Raw genomic sequence first — 16,738 nt, forward strand, 5'->3', positions numbered from 1 at the left:
TCAAGGCTACTCCGCCATTCAATCATGCCTCTTAACCCTATTCTCCTGCCTTCTCTCCATAATCCCTGACACCCGTACTAATCTATCTGTCTCTGTCTTAAAAAAGAGGCTATAACTTATGAACTTATGAAGAAGGCTCTTGTTCCGTTGCACAGGATTGCAACATCTGCAATCTCGTGTGCCTCCTTTTGTGTTATGTGCCAGTACCTTTTGCATTTCTCACCTCACCTGGACAAGATGAGTATAGATAGCAGAGCCATCACCCTCTTATGGGGAACGAGTTGACTTCCCAAAACTGTGTGCATGCGATTTACAGAGGTGTCAAGAGTCAAAAGTGTTTAATTGTCGTATGAACTAGGAGTTGAACAATAAAGCGACATTAAGATTCCACGTGAAATTTTAGAGTTGTTTCTGATGTGTCTCAACCATGCTGTGACTTTGAAATAAGTTCTCTTTTTGCAGATAAACTCGACAGTCCAATAAATGTCATGATCGACAAAAGCACGGATGAGGTCAAATGGACACTTCCAACATTTGATTTCAATACCATTTGTTACACGTTTCAATTAAACTGCACAAATTTGAATGATGGAAACACAAAGGTAAGCAAGTGTTTACTTTATCCCAGGTGTGGGAATTTAACTATGATCAGCTACTCAAGTACTCGTTACTTGTGTTGCTTGGGAGTTGGGATAAGGATCAGGAGCGGCACGGTGGAGCAGCAGTAGAGTTGCTGCCTTACAGTGCCAGAGACCCGGGTTCGATCCTGACTATGGGTGCTGTCTTTACGGAGTTTGTACGTTCTCCCCGTGACCTGTGTGAGTTTTCTCCGGGTGCTCCGGTTTCCTCCCACGCTCCAAAGATGTACATGTTTACAGGCTAATCAGCTTGGTTAACAAAACTGGTAATTTGTCCCTAGTGTGTCGGATCGTGTTAACTGTGAGCGAAGGGGTCGCTGGTCTCCGCGGACTCGGTGGGCCAATGGGCCTGTTTCAGCGCTGTATCTCTGTAAAATAAACTAAACTAATCTAAGGATGGATGTCCCTGACACCCGCACAAATCAAGAATATCTATCTCTGCCTTAAAAAATATCCATTGACTTGACTTCCACTGTTGTCTGTGGCAATGAATTCCATCGATTCATCACCCTCTGACGAAACAAATTCCTCCTCATCTCCTTCGTATCTTTAACTCTGAGGCTATTATCTCTGGTCCTAGACTCTCCTACTTATGGAAACATCCATTCCACACCAATCTATCCAGGCCTTTCGCTATTCGATAATTTTTCAGCGTGGTCCCGCCTCATCCTTCTAAACTCAGAATCGAATATATCTTGTGAACAATGTGGCCCACTACATGTAGCTGAGTCTAACTAGGATCTCCACACAGAGAAGCCTGTCTCTGCAAAGCACAGCAGATAATCCATGGTCTGCAAGATTGATGAAACAAGTGGAAATAAAGAACTGCAGATGCTGGTTTGTATCAAGATAGACACAAAGTGCTGGAGTAATTCAGCAGCTCAGGCAGCTTCTTTGGAGAAAAGGAATAGGTGATATTTTTGGTTTGTGACCTTTCTTCAGACTGGAGTAAAATGATAGGTGATGTTTCGGGTTGGAATCCTTCAGAATGTTGGTAAAAGGAATAGGTGACATTTTGTGTCTAAACCCTTCGTCAGACACTGGGGGAAAAGGATTGGTGATGTTTCGGGTTCGAACCCATCTTCAGACAGAAAAAGGGTCCTGAAAATTCACCTAGACCTTTTCTCCAGGAATGCTGCCTGTTCTGCTGAGTTCCTCCAGCACTTTATGTCTATCTCCCCAAGCATGGTGACTGTTTATGAGATGTCTTCTGCTTAAGCCCCTGTCGCACTTGTACGACCTGATTGGCGACCTCTGCCGAGTTTACCCTTGACTCGTACTCGCAGCATGGTCACCACAAGGTCGCAGGGGGCCTTCGTAACTCTTCCTCGTGCTCGTGAATGGTCTCCGCGTACTCGTGGCCTCAAGTTGGTCCCAACCTGATAAAATATGTCTACGAGTAAAAAAAAATTGGCATGGAAAAAATCGATACTGTTTACTCGTAGGTAGGTCGTAGGTGGGTCGTAGTAGGTTGTGATGCTAATCGTGGGAGGTCGTAGACATAGTCGTAGGAAGTCATAGGAGGTCTTTTACTTTGGCAAGTCAACATGACCTTGACATTTTTCAACTCATCTAAAGGTCTTCTAAACTTGTGGATTAGGTGGTCCACGTGGGACAGGCCCTTTAGTCATGCTATTGGGAAGGCAGGAGGTAGAGTAACTGTGCCCAGTGCCTGGAGTTTTGCATTTGTTTTTCTACCTTTCCATAAGATATGCATTACGTGACACTTCTGTAGATTAGAAAGACACTATTGGGCCTGTCCCACTTAGGCTACTTTTAGGCGACTGCCGGTGACAGTCATGGTCGTAGCAGATCGCTGAAAAATCAGCGACTGGACCCCCCTTCGACATAAAATTTGAAATCGAATCTTTACTTTAACAACAAAACAAAAACGAAGTCAACATCGACGACAACCTACGTTAACCTGGCGACAACTACGACAGCACCTACGTCAGGAGAAGTCAAGCTACGCTCATTGGCGTCAAACCCACTGTCGCCGACAGTCTCCGACCAGAAAGACGCTACAAATCTTTGGGCAACTGAGGGGACGACTCACGATCATACAGGCGACACCCCGGCGACCATGTGGCGACAGCCTAGTCACCTAAAAAATCGCCTAAATGAGACAGGCCCATAAGTCACTTTTGAATGTGCTCATCTGAACAACTGAAAGATATTGCAGTGAATTGTGGACGCAGCCCAGACCATCACATAGACCAACCCTCCCTTCCATTGACTGCATTTATATCTCACGCTACCTCGGCAAGGCCAGCAGCATAATCAATGATGAGTCACACCCTGGCCACTCCCTCTTCTCCCCTCAACCATCAGGCAAAAGGTATAGAAGTGTGTAAACGCACACCTCCAGATTGAGGGACAGTTTCTTCCCAGCTGTTATCAGGCAGCTGAACCATCCTAGCAATAACTAGCGAGCAGTGCTGAACTAACATTTAGCTCATTGGTGACCCTCGGACCATCTTTGATCAGACTTTCCTGGTTGTACTTTGCACCAAACGTTATTTCCTTATCATGCATCTGTAAACTGTGAATGGCTCGATTGTAATCATGTATTGTCTTTCCGCTGACTGGTTAGCACGCAGCAAAAGCTTTTCACTGTACCTCAGTACACGTGACAAGAAACTAAACTCTCCCACAAGATTGACACAAAAAGCTGGAGTAATTCAGCGGGACAGGAAGCATCTTTGGAGTGAAGGAATGGGTGACGTTTTGGGTCAACACCCTTCGCCAGACGGAAGAAGGGTCTTGACCCGAAACGTCACTCATTCCTTCTCTCCAGAGATGCTGCTTGACCCGCTGAGTTACTCCAGCTATTTGTATCTACCTTTGGTCGATGATGTCTGACCTGCTGAGTTACTCCAGCTTTATGTGTCTATCTTTGGTTTAAACCAGCATCTGCAGTTCCTTCTTACACATGAACTCTCTCACATCTGACTATTGCCACCAGGTGTCTCTGTCTAGCCATCTCCCACCTGGACCAGGTGGCTAGACCCAACAATTGGCTCACTCTGACCCCAACCAGCATACACATGACACTGTCCCTCTAGGAGCTGGTGTTTGGGGGGGATCTCATTGAGGGGAGGGGGGTGGGGGGGGGATCTCATTGAATCTTACCGAATACTAAAAAGTCAGGATGCAGTAAATGTGGACCATTGTGGGCCCCACCTTTCCTTGATCATCATTGTTTTCTGCATATCTTTCATTCATTTCTTCTACGTGCCTTCTATATCTCTTGTTCCCCTTTCCCCTGACTCACAATCTGAAGGACGGCCTCAAACCCGAAAATTCACTTGTTCCTTTTCTTCAGAGATGCCGCATGACCCACGCAGTTACTCCAGCTTTTTGTGTCTACCTTCAAAGTCCTATAGCATTGTGCAGGGTTGTTTAAGAGCCTAATAATTGATGGGAAGAAGCTGTTCTAGAATCTTGAGGTAACATTTCTCAGACTCCTGGACCTTCTTCCCGATGGTAGCAGTAGAGATGTGAACGTGGGCGGGGAGGTGTGGGTTTTTGATGATATTAGCTCATTTCTAGAGGCAGCGAGTTTAAGGTGAGCTGTCTTTGCTTTCGTCACTCATGTCAATGTAATGAATCAGTAACCATTGTGTTTTTTTTCTCTCAGCTTGAAAATGTGACTTCCACAAATCATATAATCACCAGGGATCACACAAAAGAATATTCACTGCACGTGAGAGCAGCGGTGAATGATAGATGTTTTGAAAGCCATTTCTGGAGTGACTGGAGCAAATCACTTGTTATTGGTAAGGGGGATTCTCGTTAAAAAAAAACTTTAAAACCTATGATAACCTTAAAAAGGTTAACCTATGATGAGCATTTGTCAGCACTGGGCCAGTACTCGCTGGAGTTTAGAATAATGAGGGGGGAACTCCTTGAAACAAGCAGAATTTAGCGTCTGTTAAGTGTTTGTTTTAATGTACTTTGGTTTGTTTTATGTGGGGGGAGGGGGGGGGGGATTGGGGGAAACTTTTTTTCAAGTTCTTACCTTCCCGGAGATGTGATTGATTTTCGGATCACATTCTCCGGGCTCTGCGGCCTACCATCGCTGGGACTGGGAGCCGCCTCGGATGTCATGACCCTACCGCGGGGCGCGGACTTAACATCGGAGCGGATCCCTTGCCTGAGATCGCTCCCACCGTGGTCTGCGGACTTACCATCAAGGGCTCGCAGTCTCGGGAGGATTTGATCGCTCGGCGCGGGGGAGCTGATAACCCCTCCAATGCGGGAGCTGATCGCCTCGACGCGGAGGGCCCGAACGCCGCCGACTACGGGAGTCAAGATCATCCCGTCAACGGAGGGCTCGAGGCCCCTGACCGAGGAAGAACAAAAGGAAGGACTTGAACTTTATTTCGCCTTCCATCACAGTGAGGAATGTGTAGGATTCACTGTGGCGGATGTTCATGTTAAAATGTGTTTTTGAGTCTGTTGCTTTTAATTGTATGATTGACCTGGCCAGTGAAATTCCTCGTATGTTGCAAAACATACTTGGCGAATAAAATCAGATTCTGATTCTGATTCCGATTCTGATTCTGAATAGTGTAAGGCTTGGATAGAGTGGATGTGGAGAGGATGTTTCAACCAGTCGGAGAGTCAGTGACTAGAGGGCATAGCCTCAGAATTAAAGGACATTCGTTTAGGAAGGAGATGAGAATAAATGTATTTAGTCAGAGGGTGATGAATCTGTGGAATTCTTTGCCACAGAAGGCCATGGAAGACCGTGATATTTTTAAGGCAGAGATAGATAGATTCTTGATTCGTACAATCGTACAGATGTAATGGGGATATGTCAGGAGAATGGGGTTAGGAATATGAGAGTTAAACGGGCATGATTGAAAGGTGGAGTTGGCTTAATGGGCCAAATGACCTAATTCTACACCTATTCCTTATGACCTTACAACCTTAAAACACAGTACAAAGATCAGGCAAGGCAATCCAGACTTTATTTAAGAGCATCAAATACAGTGATCACTGGGAGAAATCTAGGAGACAACAGAGAGCAGGACCTGACTAGAGTAGACTGCAGTAAGTGCCAGGAACACGCGCTCAGTTTCAAACTTCTTTCTTTTCTTTTAAATTCTTTTTATTCTTTTTTCCCCCCAAAAACAAAAACAAAACAAAAAAAACAACAACAAAAAAAAAGAATAATGATAAACATAACAATGATATTGATACATAGGGATCAAGATTACATTAATAACAGGTATAATCTAAATATGAGTCCAGTGTCAAAATACACATTGAATATAGACCTCCCGGTCTCTATGTAAATGTAGTTAAATGTTTAAAAGAAAACTTATATATGTAGAAAAAAAACACAAAGATGAAAAGAAAAAAAAAAGACAAAAAGAAGTAACAAAGAAGAAAAAAAAAGCAAAACAGAATCTGAGCTGAGAATTTCAACAATTTAAGTCTGTTTGTCATCAAGTCTGTTCGGTGAGCAATTTATGTTGTGTGAAAGTGTTCCCCAAGTCTTATCAAATTTAACCAAGGGTTCAACAATGTCACTCCTGATTTTTTCTAAATTTAAACATGACTAGACCAAGTGCAGACCCATTGGGACTGTTCCCGCTACGCGCGGTTGCGAGGGGAGGGGGCGGCGAGGGGAGGGGGCGACACTAACCAACCTCTCACACACACTAAACACCCCTCACACACACACACACACACACACACACACACACACACACACACACACACACACACACACACACACACACACACACACACACACATACACACACACACACACACACACTAACCACCCCCATTGATATAATATTAAGGAGGAGAGGGGTTGGGCCGCCCAGCAACCGTCGGCCTCAGAGTGAGCCTCAGCTCCATGGCCTCGTTTCCTCGGCGCTTCAGACCCCGCGTACGGGGAGGGGGGAGAGGGTGCAGTGGGCGGGCGGGCGTGATGCCGAGTGAGCCTGGGGCCGCCAGCGAGGACGGCGAAAAGCAGCGGGGGGCCAGCCGATCTTTGGCTTCCACCAGCGTGACAGAGTCGGGCCGGGAGTGGGGGAAGGAGAGCCGGGCAGCAGCAGCTGTTATGGTCGCGCGGGGCACGCGATGAGAAGGTGGCCAGCGTGAGGCGAAAAAATGAGTGAGTGGGGGGAAGGATTTTATAAAAAATGTGTATAGAAAAATAACTGGGAAGGGGAGAGGGGTGGGTGGAGAGAGGGGGATGGGGAGAGAGATGTGGGTGAGGGGGGGGGATGTGAAGGGAGGGGAGGAGGGAGGGAAGGGGAGAGGGGTGGGTGGAGAGAGGGGAAAGAGTGGGGAGGGAGAGTGGAGGGGGAAGGGGGGAGAGAAGTGAAGTGGAAGAGAGTGAGGAGAGAGGGATGGGGAGGGGAGAGAGATGTGGGGGGGAGTGATGGGGACGGAGAGGAGGAGGGAGGGGTAAGTGTGGAGGGAGGGGGAAGAGTGTGGAGGGAGGGGGAGAGAGGTGGGGGGAGAGGGGGGAAAGAGTGGGGAGGGATAGTGGGAGGGGGGAGAGGTGGAAGAGTGGGGAGGGCCAGAGGGAAGGGGTGGGGGGGGGAGAGGGGAGGGAGGGGGAGAGAGTGAGGTGGGGGAGGGAAAGGGGTGGCGTGAGGGAGAGAAGTGGAAGAGTGGGGAGGGAGGGGTAGGGGGAGTGGTGGAAGAGGGACAGAGGGGTAGGGGGAAGGGGGCGGGGGGAGAGAGGGAAGGGGATAGGGTAGAGAGTGAAGGGGGGTGGGGGAGAGAGGGATGGGTGGGAGAGGGAGAGGGGTGTGAAGAGGGAAACTTAGAAACATAGAAATCAGGTGCAGGAGTAGGCCATTCGGCCCTTCGAGCCTGCACCTCCAGTCAATATGATCATGGCTGATCATCCAACTCAGTACCCTGTACCTGCCTTCTCTCCACACCACCTGATCCCTTTAGCCACAAGGGCCACATCTAACTCCCTCTTAAATATAGCCAATGAACAGGCCTCAACTACCTTCTGTGGCAGTGAATTCCAGAGATTCACCACTCTCTGTGTGTAAAATGTTTTTCTCATCTCGGTCCTAGAAGATTTCCCCCTTATCCTTAAATTGTGACCCCTTGTTCTGGACTTCCCCAACATCGGTTTCTATAAGATCCCCCCTCAATCATCTAAAATCTAGCGAGTACAAGCCGAGTCTATCCAGTCTTTCTTCATATGAAAGTCCTGACATCTCAGGAATCAGTCTGGTGAACCTTCTCTGTACTCCCTCTATGGCAAGAATGTCTTTGAGCATTGGGCATTGTGACATCACACAATGGAACGTTCACCATGGGCTGGGGCTCCTGCAAAGGCATATGTAAATGGATCCATTCCGATTGGACATATGTGAACATTGGGCATTGTGACATCACACGATGGAACGAATCAAAAGGAAGAAAGGCAGCCGTCAGCCGGACGGACGGACGGCAGGCGGCAGCCACAGACTTTTATATAATAACAGAAGATAGATATCGTTTCAGAGTACCAATGGAGTGTGGTCGGAGGGTTGGAGTCTTACCATTTAAATAACATAGATCTTCTGGCGATTAATGTGGTAAAAGCAATCAACCGATACAAAAATTTAGGTAAAATGAACATTTTAATAGCATTGATTCGGCCGATTAAAGATAAGGACATTGGTGACCATTTAGTAAACTGTTGTTTGATATGGTCAATTAAAGGCATAAAATTAGCTTTAAATAAATCCTTGTGTTTCTTGGTAATCTTAATACCTAAATAAGTAAAACTTTTGGTAGTCAATCTAAGTTGAGACTGTCCATAATACGAAACTAGATTATTTCATGGAAAAAGCTCACTCTTACTAAGATTTAGTTTATAACCAGAGAAACTACTAAATTGATTAAATAATGCTACAATTGCCGGAATAGATTTCTCAGGGTTAGAAATGAATAATAACAGATCATCTGTATAAAGAGATAGCTTATGTGTCATATTCCCACGGACAATACCAAAAATATTAGGGGATTCCCTAATAGCGGTGGCCAAAGGTTCCAAAGCAATAGGTTCCAAAGTAAAGGACTTAAAGGACAGCCCTCTAGAACCTCAAAAGAGCCTGAAAAAAGGAGATTTCTGATTATTAGTAAGTACAGAAGCCTGAGGTATATGCTATGTCAGCTTGATCCAGGAAATACATTTTGGACCAATCTTAAATTTTTCAAGTGTATTGAATAAGTATTTCATTCTCGGCATCAAGTGAAATGACACATTTTCGGGTTTTATTTGATGCTGTATATACAATATTCATTAATCTCCTAATGTTAAAGTATGAGTAACTATTTTTAATAAAACCTGTCTGATCTTCAGAGATAATTTGCGGTAAAATATTTTCCAATCTCATAGCTAATATTTTGGAAAGTATTTTGGAACCTATATTTAACAGTGATATAGGTCTATATGATGTCACTTCAGTAGGGTCTTTATCTTTTTTAAGAATTAAAGAAATAGATGCTTCATAAAAAGATTGTGGTAATCTATTCCTTAAAAATGTTTCTTTAAAAACCTTGCATAGCCAGGGAGACAATAAACTTGAAAAATACTTTTAAAATTCTACTGTAAACCCATCTAAACCAGGAGCTTTACCAGAATTCATTGAAAGGATTGCTTTCTGTATTTCTGCTTCCGTGATGGGTTCATCGAACAACAGAGACTCATTATGTGGTAAATTTGGCAAGTTCATTTCTTTATAAACTCATGTATTATATTGGAATCAGCAGGACATTCTGATTGGTATAAAGAGGTATACAATTCCTGAAAGGATATATTAATTTCGTCATGGTCTACAGTTAGTGTACTATCCCGTTTACTCACTTTAGTAATCTGACGTTTGGCCTACATGGCTTTCAACTGATTAGCGAGTAATTTAACAGATATTTCGCCATGTATATAAAATTGGCTATAGTATTCTAAATATAGACCTACCATCGACAGAGGTACTTAGAGAAGAGTGGGAACGGGAACTAATGATAAAAATTACGTAGGTTAAATGGGAAAAATACCTGATATATATTCATAAATGTTCAATTAATGTAAGACATAATCTAATTCAATTTAAAATTGTACATAGATTATATTATTCAAAAACAAGATTGAACAAATTTTATCCAAATATATCCGCCACTTGTGATAAATGCCTAGCCCAAAAGGCAACTATAACACACTCCTTAGTTTCCTGCATAAAACTTTATAGATTTTGGAATGATATTTTTGAAATATTTACAAAATTATTCAAGACAAGAATGGAACCTAATACTGAAATGATTATATTTGGCGTAATGGAAGTTGGGAATAAATTGAACACATCTCCAAATCTATTCCTTAACTATGGTTTAATAATAGCAAAAAAATTAATTCTTAAATTTTGGAAGGATACATCAATACCAACGCTTAAAATGTGGTTTGCAAGTATGTTGGACACCGCTCATCTTGAGGAAATGCGATTCCTCCTAATGGATAAATCAGACCAATTCATAACGAGTTGGTCTCCATTCGTCGTTTTTTTGGAATCATATGGTGCAACACAATTGTAAAAAATAACTGTTTCAGGACTGGACGAGGGTTGGTCAAGATTATAAATAATGATATCCTTTTCTTTTTTATTTTATTTTCTTTTCTCTATTTTCTCTCTCAACTTTCTTCATTTACTCGTTTTCTTTTTTCACACACTATATATTTCACATCTTTCTATCCTTTACTATCTAACTTCTTTTTCTTATTCTAATCTTTTTTCAGTGTAACAAAAAAAAAAAAAAGAAGTTGTACATAAAATGTATTATGAAAATATATATTAGGCACTTTGGTGCCATATGACTTCTAATAAAATAAAATATTAAAAAAAAAAAAAAATTGGCTTTTGGTTTTAAGTAGCTGGTTCTCAATCAGTGATACTAAAAACAAATCATATCTCAATTGGTTCAACTCTATTCTTATAGAGCTCTAAACTAGGAGCTTTTGAATACTTTTTTATCAATTTCTTTAATCTCGTCAGCCAATATACGTATTTCTTTTTGAGTTTGTTTTTTAATCCCGCAGAGTATGAACTAATTTGTCCACGAATATATGCCTTAAAAGCATCCCAGACTACACCATTGGATATTTCTTCAGTAGAGTTTGTCAAGAAGAAAAAAGCAATCTGATCTTTAATAAAATTAACAAAATTTAAGTCTTGAAGCAAAGTAGCATTAAATCACCATTGTTTAGCACTAAACTTGGAATCAGGTAGTTTGATTGATAGTTTCAATGGTGCGTGATCAGAAATAGCAATTGCATCATACTCACATGCAGTGACCGATGAAGCTAGCCGAGAATCTATTATAAAGTTGTAGCGGAATAAAGATGAGACGTCAGGCCGGTTCAAAGAGCTGTTTATTCAGTGGTGACACGGTAGGTTGGTGCGCTAACTATATTACGTAGTTGCTGTAGCTGAGCGAGGTTGTTCTCTCGGGCTCAGCTACCGGTTGACTACTCAAGGTCTCGAGGTGAGAGACCTTAAGTGCCAGGACACTCCCTCTAACCCATGACATCACGTGCCCACCCTCATATCTCCTGACGAGGGTTCGAGCATGAGTGGCCCGTGTTTAGGCTGACGCCACAGGACCCCCCCCCCCAGAACCGGAGGAAGAAATAGAATGGTCGAGGGCGGCTCCTTCATGTGGGTCGGGGACACCCCGGGCGTGATTTGGGACGGAGGCTCCACGGGCGCAGTGACGCTCTGCATGGGCGATCCCGAGGTACCGAGGGGTGCGAGGAGACCGATGCAGAAGCCGCCTGACGGAAGAGACACAGTCACATCTCCTCGACCAGCGAAGGGATCGCGTCCTGAGAAATATGGCCCCCAGCGACGGCTGGGAGATGTCGGCAACAATGAAGGAAAAATAACTAAATAAAATATATAAACTGATTGCTGAACCGGGCGTGGAAAGGCAGTGAACACAAAATGAACAGTAACAAGACAAATTACAGTGCAATACCTCGGGATCGCCCACGCAGAGCGTCACTGCGCCCGTGGAGCCTCCGTCCCGAATCACGCCCGGGGTGTCCCCGACCCACATGAAGGAGCCGCCCTCGACCATTCTATTTCTTCCTCCGGTTCTGGGGGGGGGGGGTCCTGTGGCGTCAGCCTAAACACGGGCCACTCATGCTCGAACCCTCGTCAGGAGATATGAGGGTGGGCACGTGATGTCATGGGTTAGAGGGAGTGTCCTGGCACTTAAGGTCTCTCACCTCGAGACCTTGAGTAGTCAACCGGTAGCTGAGCCCGAGAGAACAACCTCGCTCAGCTACAGCAACAACGTAATATAGTTAGCGCACCAACCTACCGTGTCACCACTGAATAAACAGCTCTTTGAACCGGCCTGACGTCTCATCTTTATTCCGCTACAACTTTATAATAGATTCTCGGCTAGCTTCATCGGTCACTGCATGTGAGTATGATGCAATTGCTATTTCTGATCACGCACCATTGAAACTATCAATCAAACTACCTGATTCCAAGTTTAGTGCTAAACAATGGTGATTTAATGCTACTTTGCTTCAAGACTTAAATTTTGTTAATTTTATTAAAGATCAGATTGCTTTTTTCTTCTTGACAAACTCTACTGAAGAAATATCCAATGGTGTAGTCTGGGATGCTTTTAAGGCATATATTCGTGGACAAATTAGTTCATACTCTGCGGGATTAAAAAACAAACTCAAAAAGAAATACGTATATTGGCTGACGAGATTAAAGAAATTGATAAAAAAGTATTCAAAAGCTCCTAGTTTAGAGCTCTATAAGAATAGAGTTGAACTTCAATTGAGATATGATTTGTTTTTAGTATCACTGATTGAGAACCAGCTACTTAAAACCAAAAGCCAATTTTATATACATGGCGAAAAGTCTGTTAAATTACTCGCTAATCAGTTGAAAGCGGTGTCGGCCAAACGTCAGATTACTAAAGTGAGTAAATGGGATGGTACACTAACTGTAGACCATGACGAAATTAATATATCCTTTCAGGAATTGTATACCTCTTTATACCAATCAGAATGTCCTACTGATTCCAATATAATGCATGAGTTTATAAAGAAACTGAACTTGCCAAATTTAGCACATAATGAGTTTCTGTTGTTCGATGAACCCATCACGGAAGCAGAAATACAGAAAGCAATCCTTTCAATGAATTCTGGTAAAGCTCCTGGTTTAGATGGGTTTACAGTAGAATTTTAAAAGTATTTTTCAAGTTTATTGTCTCCCTGGCTATGCAAGGTTTTTAAAGAAACATTTTTAAGGAATAGATTACCACAATCTTTTTATGAAGCATCTATTTCTTTAATTCTTAAAAAAGATAAAGACCCTACTGAATCAAACAGACCTATATCACTGTTAAATATAGGTTCCAAAATTCTTTCCAAAATATTAGCTATGAGATTGGAAAATATTTTACCGCAAATTATCTCTGAAGTTCAGACAGGTTTTATTAAAAATAGTTACTCATACTTTAACATTAGGAGATTAATGTATATTGTATATACAGCATCAAATAAAACCCCAAAATGTGTCATTTCACTTGATGCCGAGAAGGAAATACTTATTCAATACACTTGAAAAATTTAAGATTGGTCCAAAATGTATTTCATGGATCAAGCTGACATAGCATATACCTCAGGCTTCTGTACTTACTAATAATCAGAAATCTCCTTTTTTCAGGCTCTTTTGAGGTTCTAGACAGGGCTGTCCTTTAAGTCCTTTACTTTGGAACCTATTGCTTTGGAACCTTTGGCCCCCAGGGGAATCCCCTAATATTTTTGGTGTTGTCCGCGGGAATATGACACATAAGCTATCTCTTTATGCAGATGATCTGTTATTATTCATTTCTAACCCTGAGAAATCTATTCCGGCAATTGTAGCATTATTTAATCAATTTAGTAGTTTCTCTGGTTATAAACTAAATCTTAGTAAGAGTGAGCTTTTTCCATGAAATAATCTAGTTTCGTATTATGGACACTTAGATTGACTACCAAAAGTTTAACTTATTTAGGTATTAAGATTACCAAGAAACACAAGGATTTATTTAAAGCTAATTTTATGCCTTTAATTGACGATATCAAACAACAGTTTACTAAATGGTCACCAATGTCCTTATCTTTAATCGGCCGAATCAATGCTATTAAAATGTTCATTTTACCTATATTTTTGTATTTATTTCAGACGATAGCAATTTTTATTGCCAAATCTTTCTTTGATATTATTGATTCCAAAATTTCTTCATATATATGGCAGAATAAAAATTCCAGACTAAGTAATAAATACTTACAGAAATCAAAAAAGGATGGTGGTTTGGCATTGCCGAACCTTAGATTCTACTCTTGGGCAGTCAATGTTCGTTATTTAACGTTTTAGACAAAAGATTTAGAAGATACCCAATGCCCAGGATGGATAAATTTTGAACGTGATTCTATGCAAGGACTATCATTGGCTTCTATTCTAGGGGCCTCGTTACCTTTTACAATTACGAGATTGAATAAATATATGATATATATAAATATATAAATATAAACAAGGGGTCACAGTTTAAGGAGAAAGCCGAAATCTTTTAGGACCGAGATGAGGAAAACTTTTTTCACACAGAGTGGTGAATCTGGTGAGATGTGGCCCTTGTGGCTAGGGGGATCAGGGGGTATGGAGAGAAGGCAGGTACAGGATACTGAGTTGGATGATCAGCCATGATCATATTGAATGGCGGTGCAGGCTCGAAGGGCCGAATGGCCTACTCCTGCACCTATTTTCTATGTTTCTATGACTAATCCAATAATAAGACATACGTTTCGAATATGGTTTCAATTTCATAAGTTTTTTGGACTAAATGATTTTATCCTATCTAGTCCTATCTTATCTAATTTTCTCTTCCAACCTTCTAGTACTGATCAAGCCTTTCTGTTATCGAAGAAGAAGGGATTAGTAGCTTTTCATGATTTGTTTTAGGATGGTTGTTTTATGTCTTTCGAACAACTCTCCAATAAATATAATTTAACTAATTCACACTTTTTTAGATATTTACAAATTAGACATTTTTTGAAGGCTACTCTACCCTTTTCTCCACGACCACATGAAACTGAAATTTTGGAGACATTTTTACATTTGAACCCTTATCAGAAAGGAATAATAACGACTATTTATGAGTTGATTTTGAAATTACAAATAGATATATTTGATAAAATTAAGAATGACTGGGAAAGAGAACTCCAAATTTCTCTCTCTATAGAGAAATGGGAGAGGATTCTTCAATTAGTCAATACTTCTTCAATGTGTGCAAGACATGCTCTGATATAATTCAAGGTGGTTCACAGAGTTCATATGTCAAAAGATAAGTCCGCTCGTTTTTAGGGTCATATAAATCCTACCTGTGACAGATGTAACTCTGAAGTGACCTCACTGACCCATATGTTTTGGTCCTGCCCTCTTTTGGGAAAATATTGGAAATACATTTTTGATACTATTTCTGTAGTCTTAGGTAGTGATTTACAACCTCATCCTATTACTGCAATTTTTGGGCTACCAATGTTAGATTCTATTCATTTGTCCCGTTCCGCCTATCGGTTGATTGCTTTTACCACATTAATCGCCAGAAGATCTATGTTATTTAAATGGTAAGACTCCAACCCTCCGACCACACTCCATTGGTACTCTGAAACGATATCTATCTTCTATTATTATATAAAAGTCTGTGGCTGCCGCCTGCCGTCCGTCCGTCCGGCTGACGGCTGCCTTTCTTCCTTTTGATTCGTTCCATCGTGTGATGTCACAATGCCCAATGTTCACATATGTCCAATCGGAATGGATCCATTTAAATATGCCTTTGCATGAGCCCCAGCCCATGGTGAACGTTCCATTGTGTGATGTCAAAATGCCCAATGCTCAAAGACATTCTTGCCATAGAGGGAGTACAGAGAAGGTTCACCAGACTGATTCCTGAGATGTCAGGACTTTCATATGAAGAAAGACTGGATAGACTCGGCTTGTACTCGCTAGATTTTAGATGATTGAGGGGGGATCTTATAGAAACCGATGTTGGGGAAGTCCAGAACAAGGGGTCACAATTTAAGGATAAGGGGGAAATCTTCTAGGACCGAGATGAGAAAAACATTTTACACACAGAGAGTGGTGAATCTCTGGAATTCACTGCCACAGAAGGTAGTTGAGGCCTGTTCATTGGCTATATTTAAGAGGGAGTTAGATGTGGCCCTTGTGGCTAAAGGGATCAGGTGGTGTGGAGAGAAGGCAGGTACAGGGTACTGAGTTGGATGATCAGCCATGATCATATTGACTGGAGGTGCAGGCTCGAAGGGCCGAATGGCCTACTCCTGCACCTGATTTCTGTTTCTAAGTTTCCCTCTTCACACCCCTCTCCCTCTCCCACCCATCCCTCTCTCCCCCACCCCCCTTCACTCTCTACCCTATCCCCTTCCCTCTCTCCCCCCGCCCCCTTCCCCCTACCTCTCTGTCCCTCTTCCACCACTCCCCCTACCCCTCCCTCCCCACTCTTCCACTTCTCTCCCTCACGCCACCCCTTTCCCTCCCCCACCTCTCTCTCTCCCCCTCCCTCCCCTCCCCTCCCCACCCCTTCCCTCTGGCCCTCCCCTCTTCCACCTCTCCCCCCTCCCACTATCCCTCCCCACTCTTTCCCCCCTCTCCCCCACCTCTCTCCCCCTCCCTCCACACTCTTCCCCCTCCCTCCACACTTACCCCTCCCTCCTCCTCTCCGTCCCCATCCCTCCCCCCCACATCTCTCTCCCCTCCCCATCCCTCTCTCCTCACTCTCTTCCACTTCACTTCTCTCCCCCCTTCCCCCTCCACTCTCCCTCCCCACTCTTTCCCCTCTCCACCCACCCCTCTCCCCTTCCCTCACTCCTCCCCTCCCTTCACATCCCCCCCCCTCACCCACATCTCTCTCCCCATCCCCCTCTCTCCACCCACCCCTCTCCCCTTCCCAGTTATTTTTCTATACACATTTTTTATAAAATCCTTCCCCCCACTCACTCATTTTTTCGCCTCACGCTGGCCACCTTCTCATCGCGTGCCCCGCGC

At 43.1% G+C, this 16,738-nt stretch overlaps 1 protein-coding gene across 1 annotated transcript in view; it reads left to right on the plus strand.

Moving 5' to 3' along the window:
- The window catches only part of LOC116974634 (interleukin-5 receptor subunit alpha-like), a 300,632-nt gene that overhangs the window by 12,803 nt on the left and 271,091 nt on the right, over positions 1-16,738 (plus strand). The window contains exons 5-6 of the mRNA XM_033023318.1: positions 463-602; positions 4,279-4,417. Of these exons, the coding sequence (XP_032879209.1) occupies positions 463-602; positions 4,279-4,417 (279 nt within the window). The remainder of the gene's footprint in view (positions 1-462; positions 603-4,278; positions 4,418-16,738) is intronic.

This window comes from Amblyraja radiata, chromosome 6 (assembly GCF_010909765.2).
Source record: "Amblyraja radiata isolate CabotCenter1 chromosome 6, sAmbRad1.1.pri, whole genome shotgun sequence".
In the NCBI taxonomy this organism is placed as follows: Eukaryota; Metazoa; Chordata; class Chondrichthyes; order Rajiformes; family Rajidae; genus Amblyraja; species Amblyraja radiata.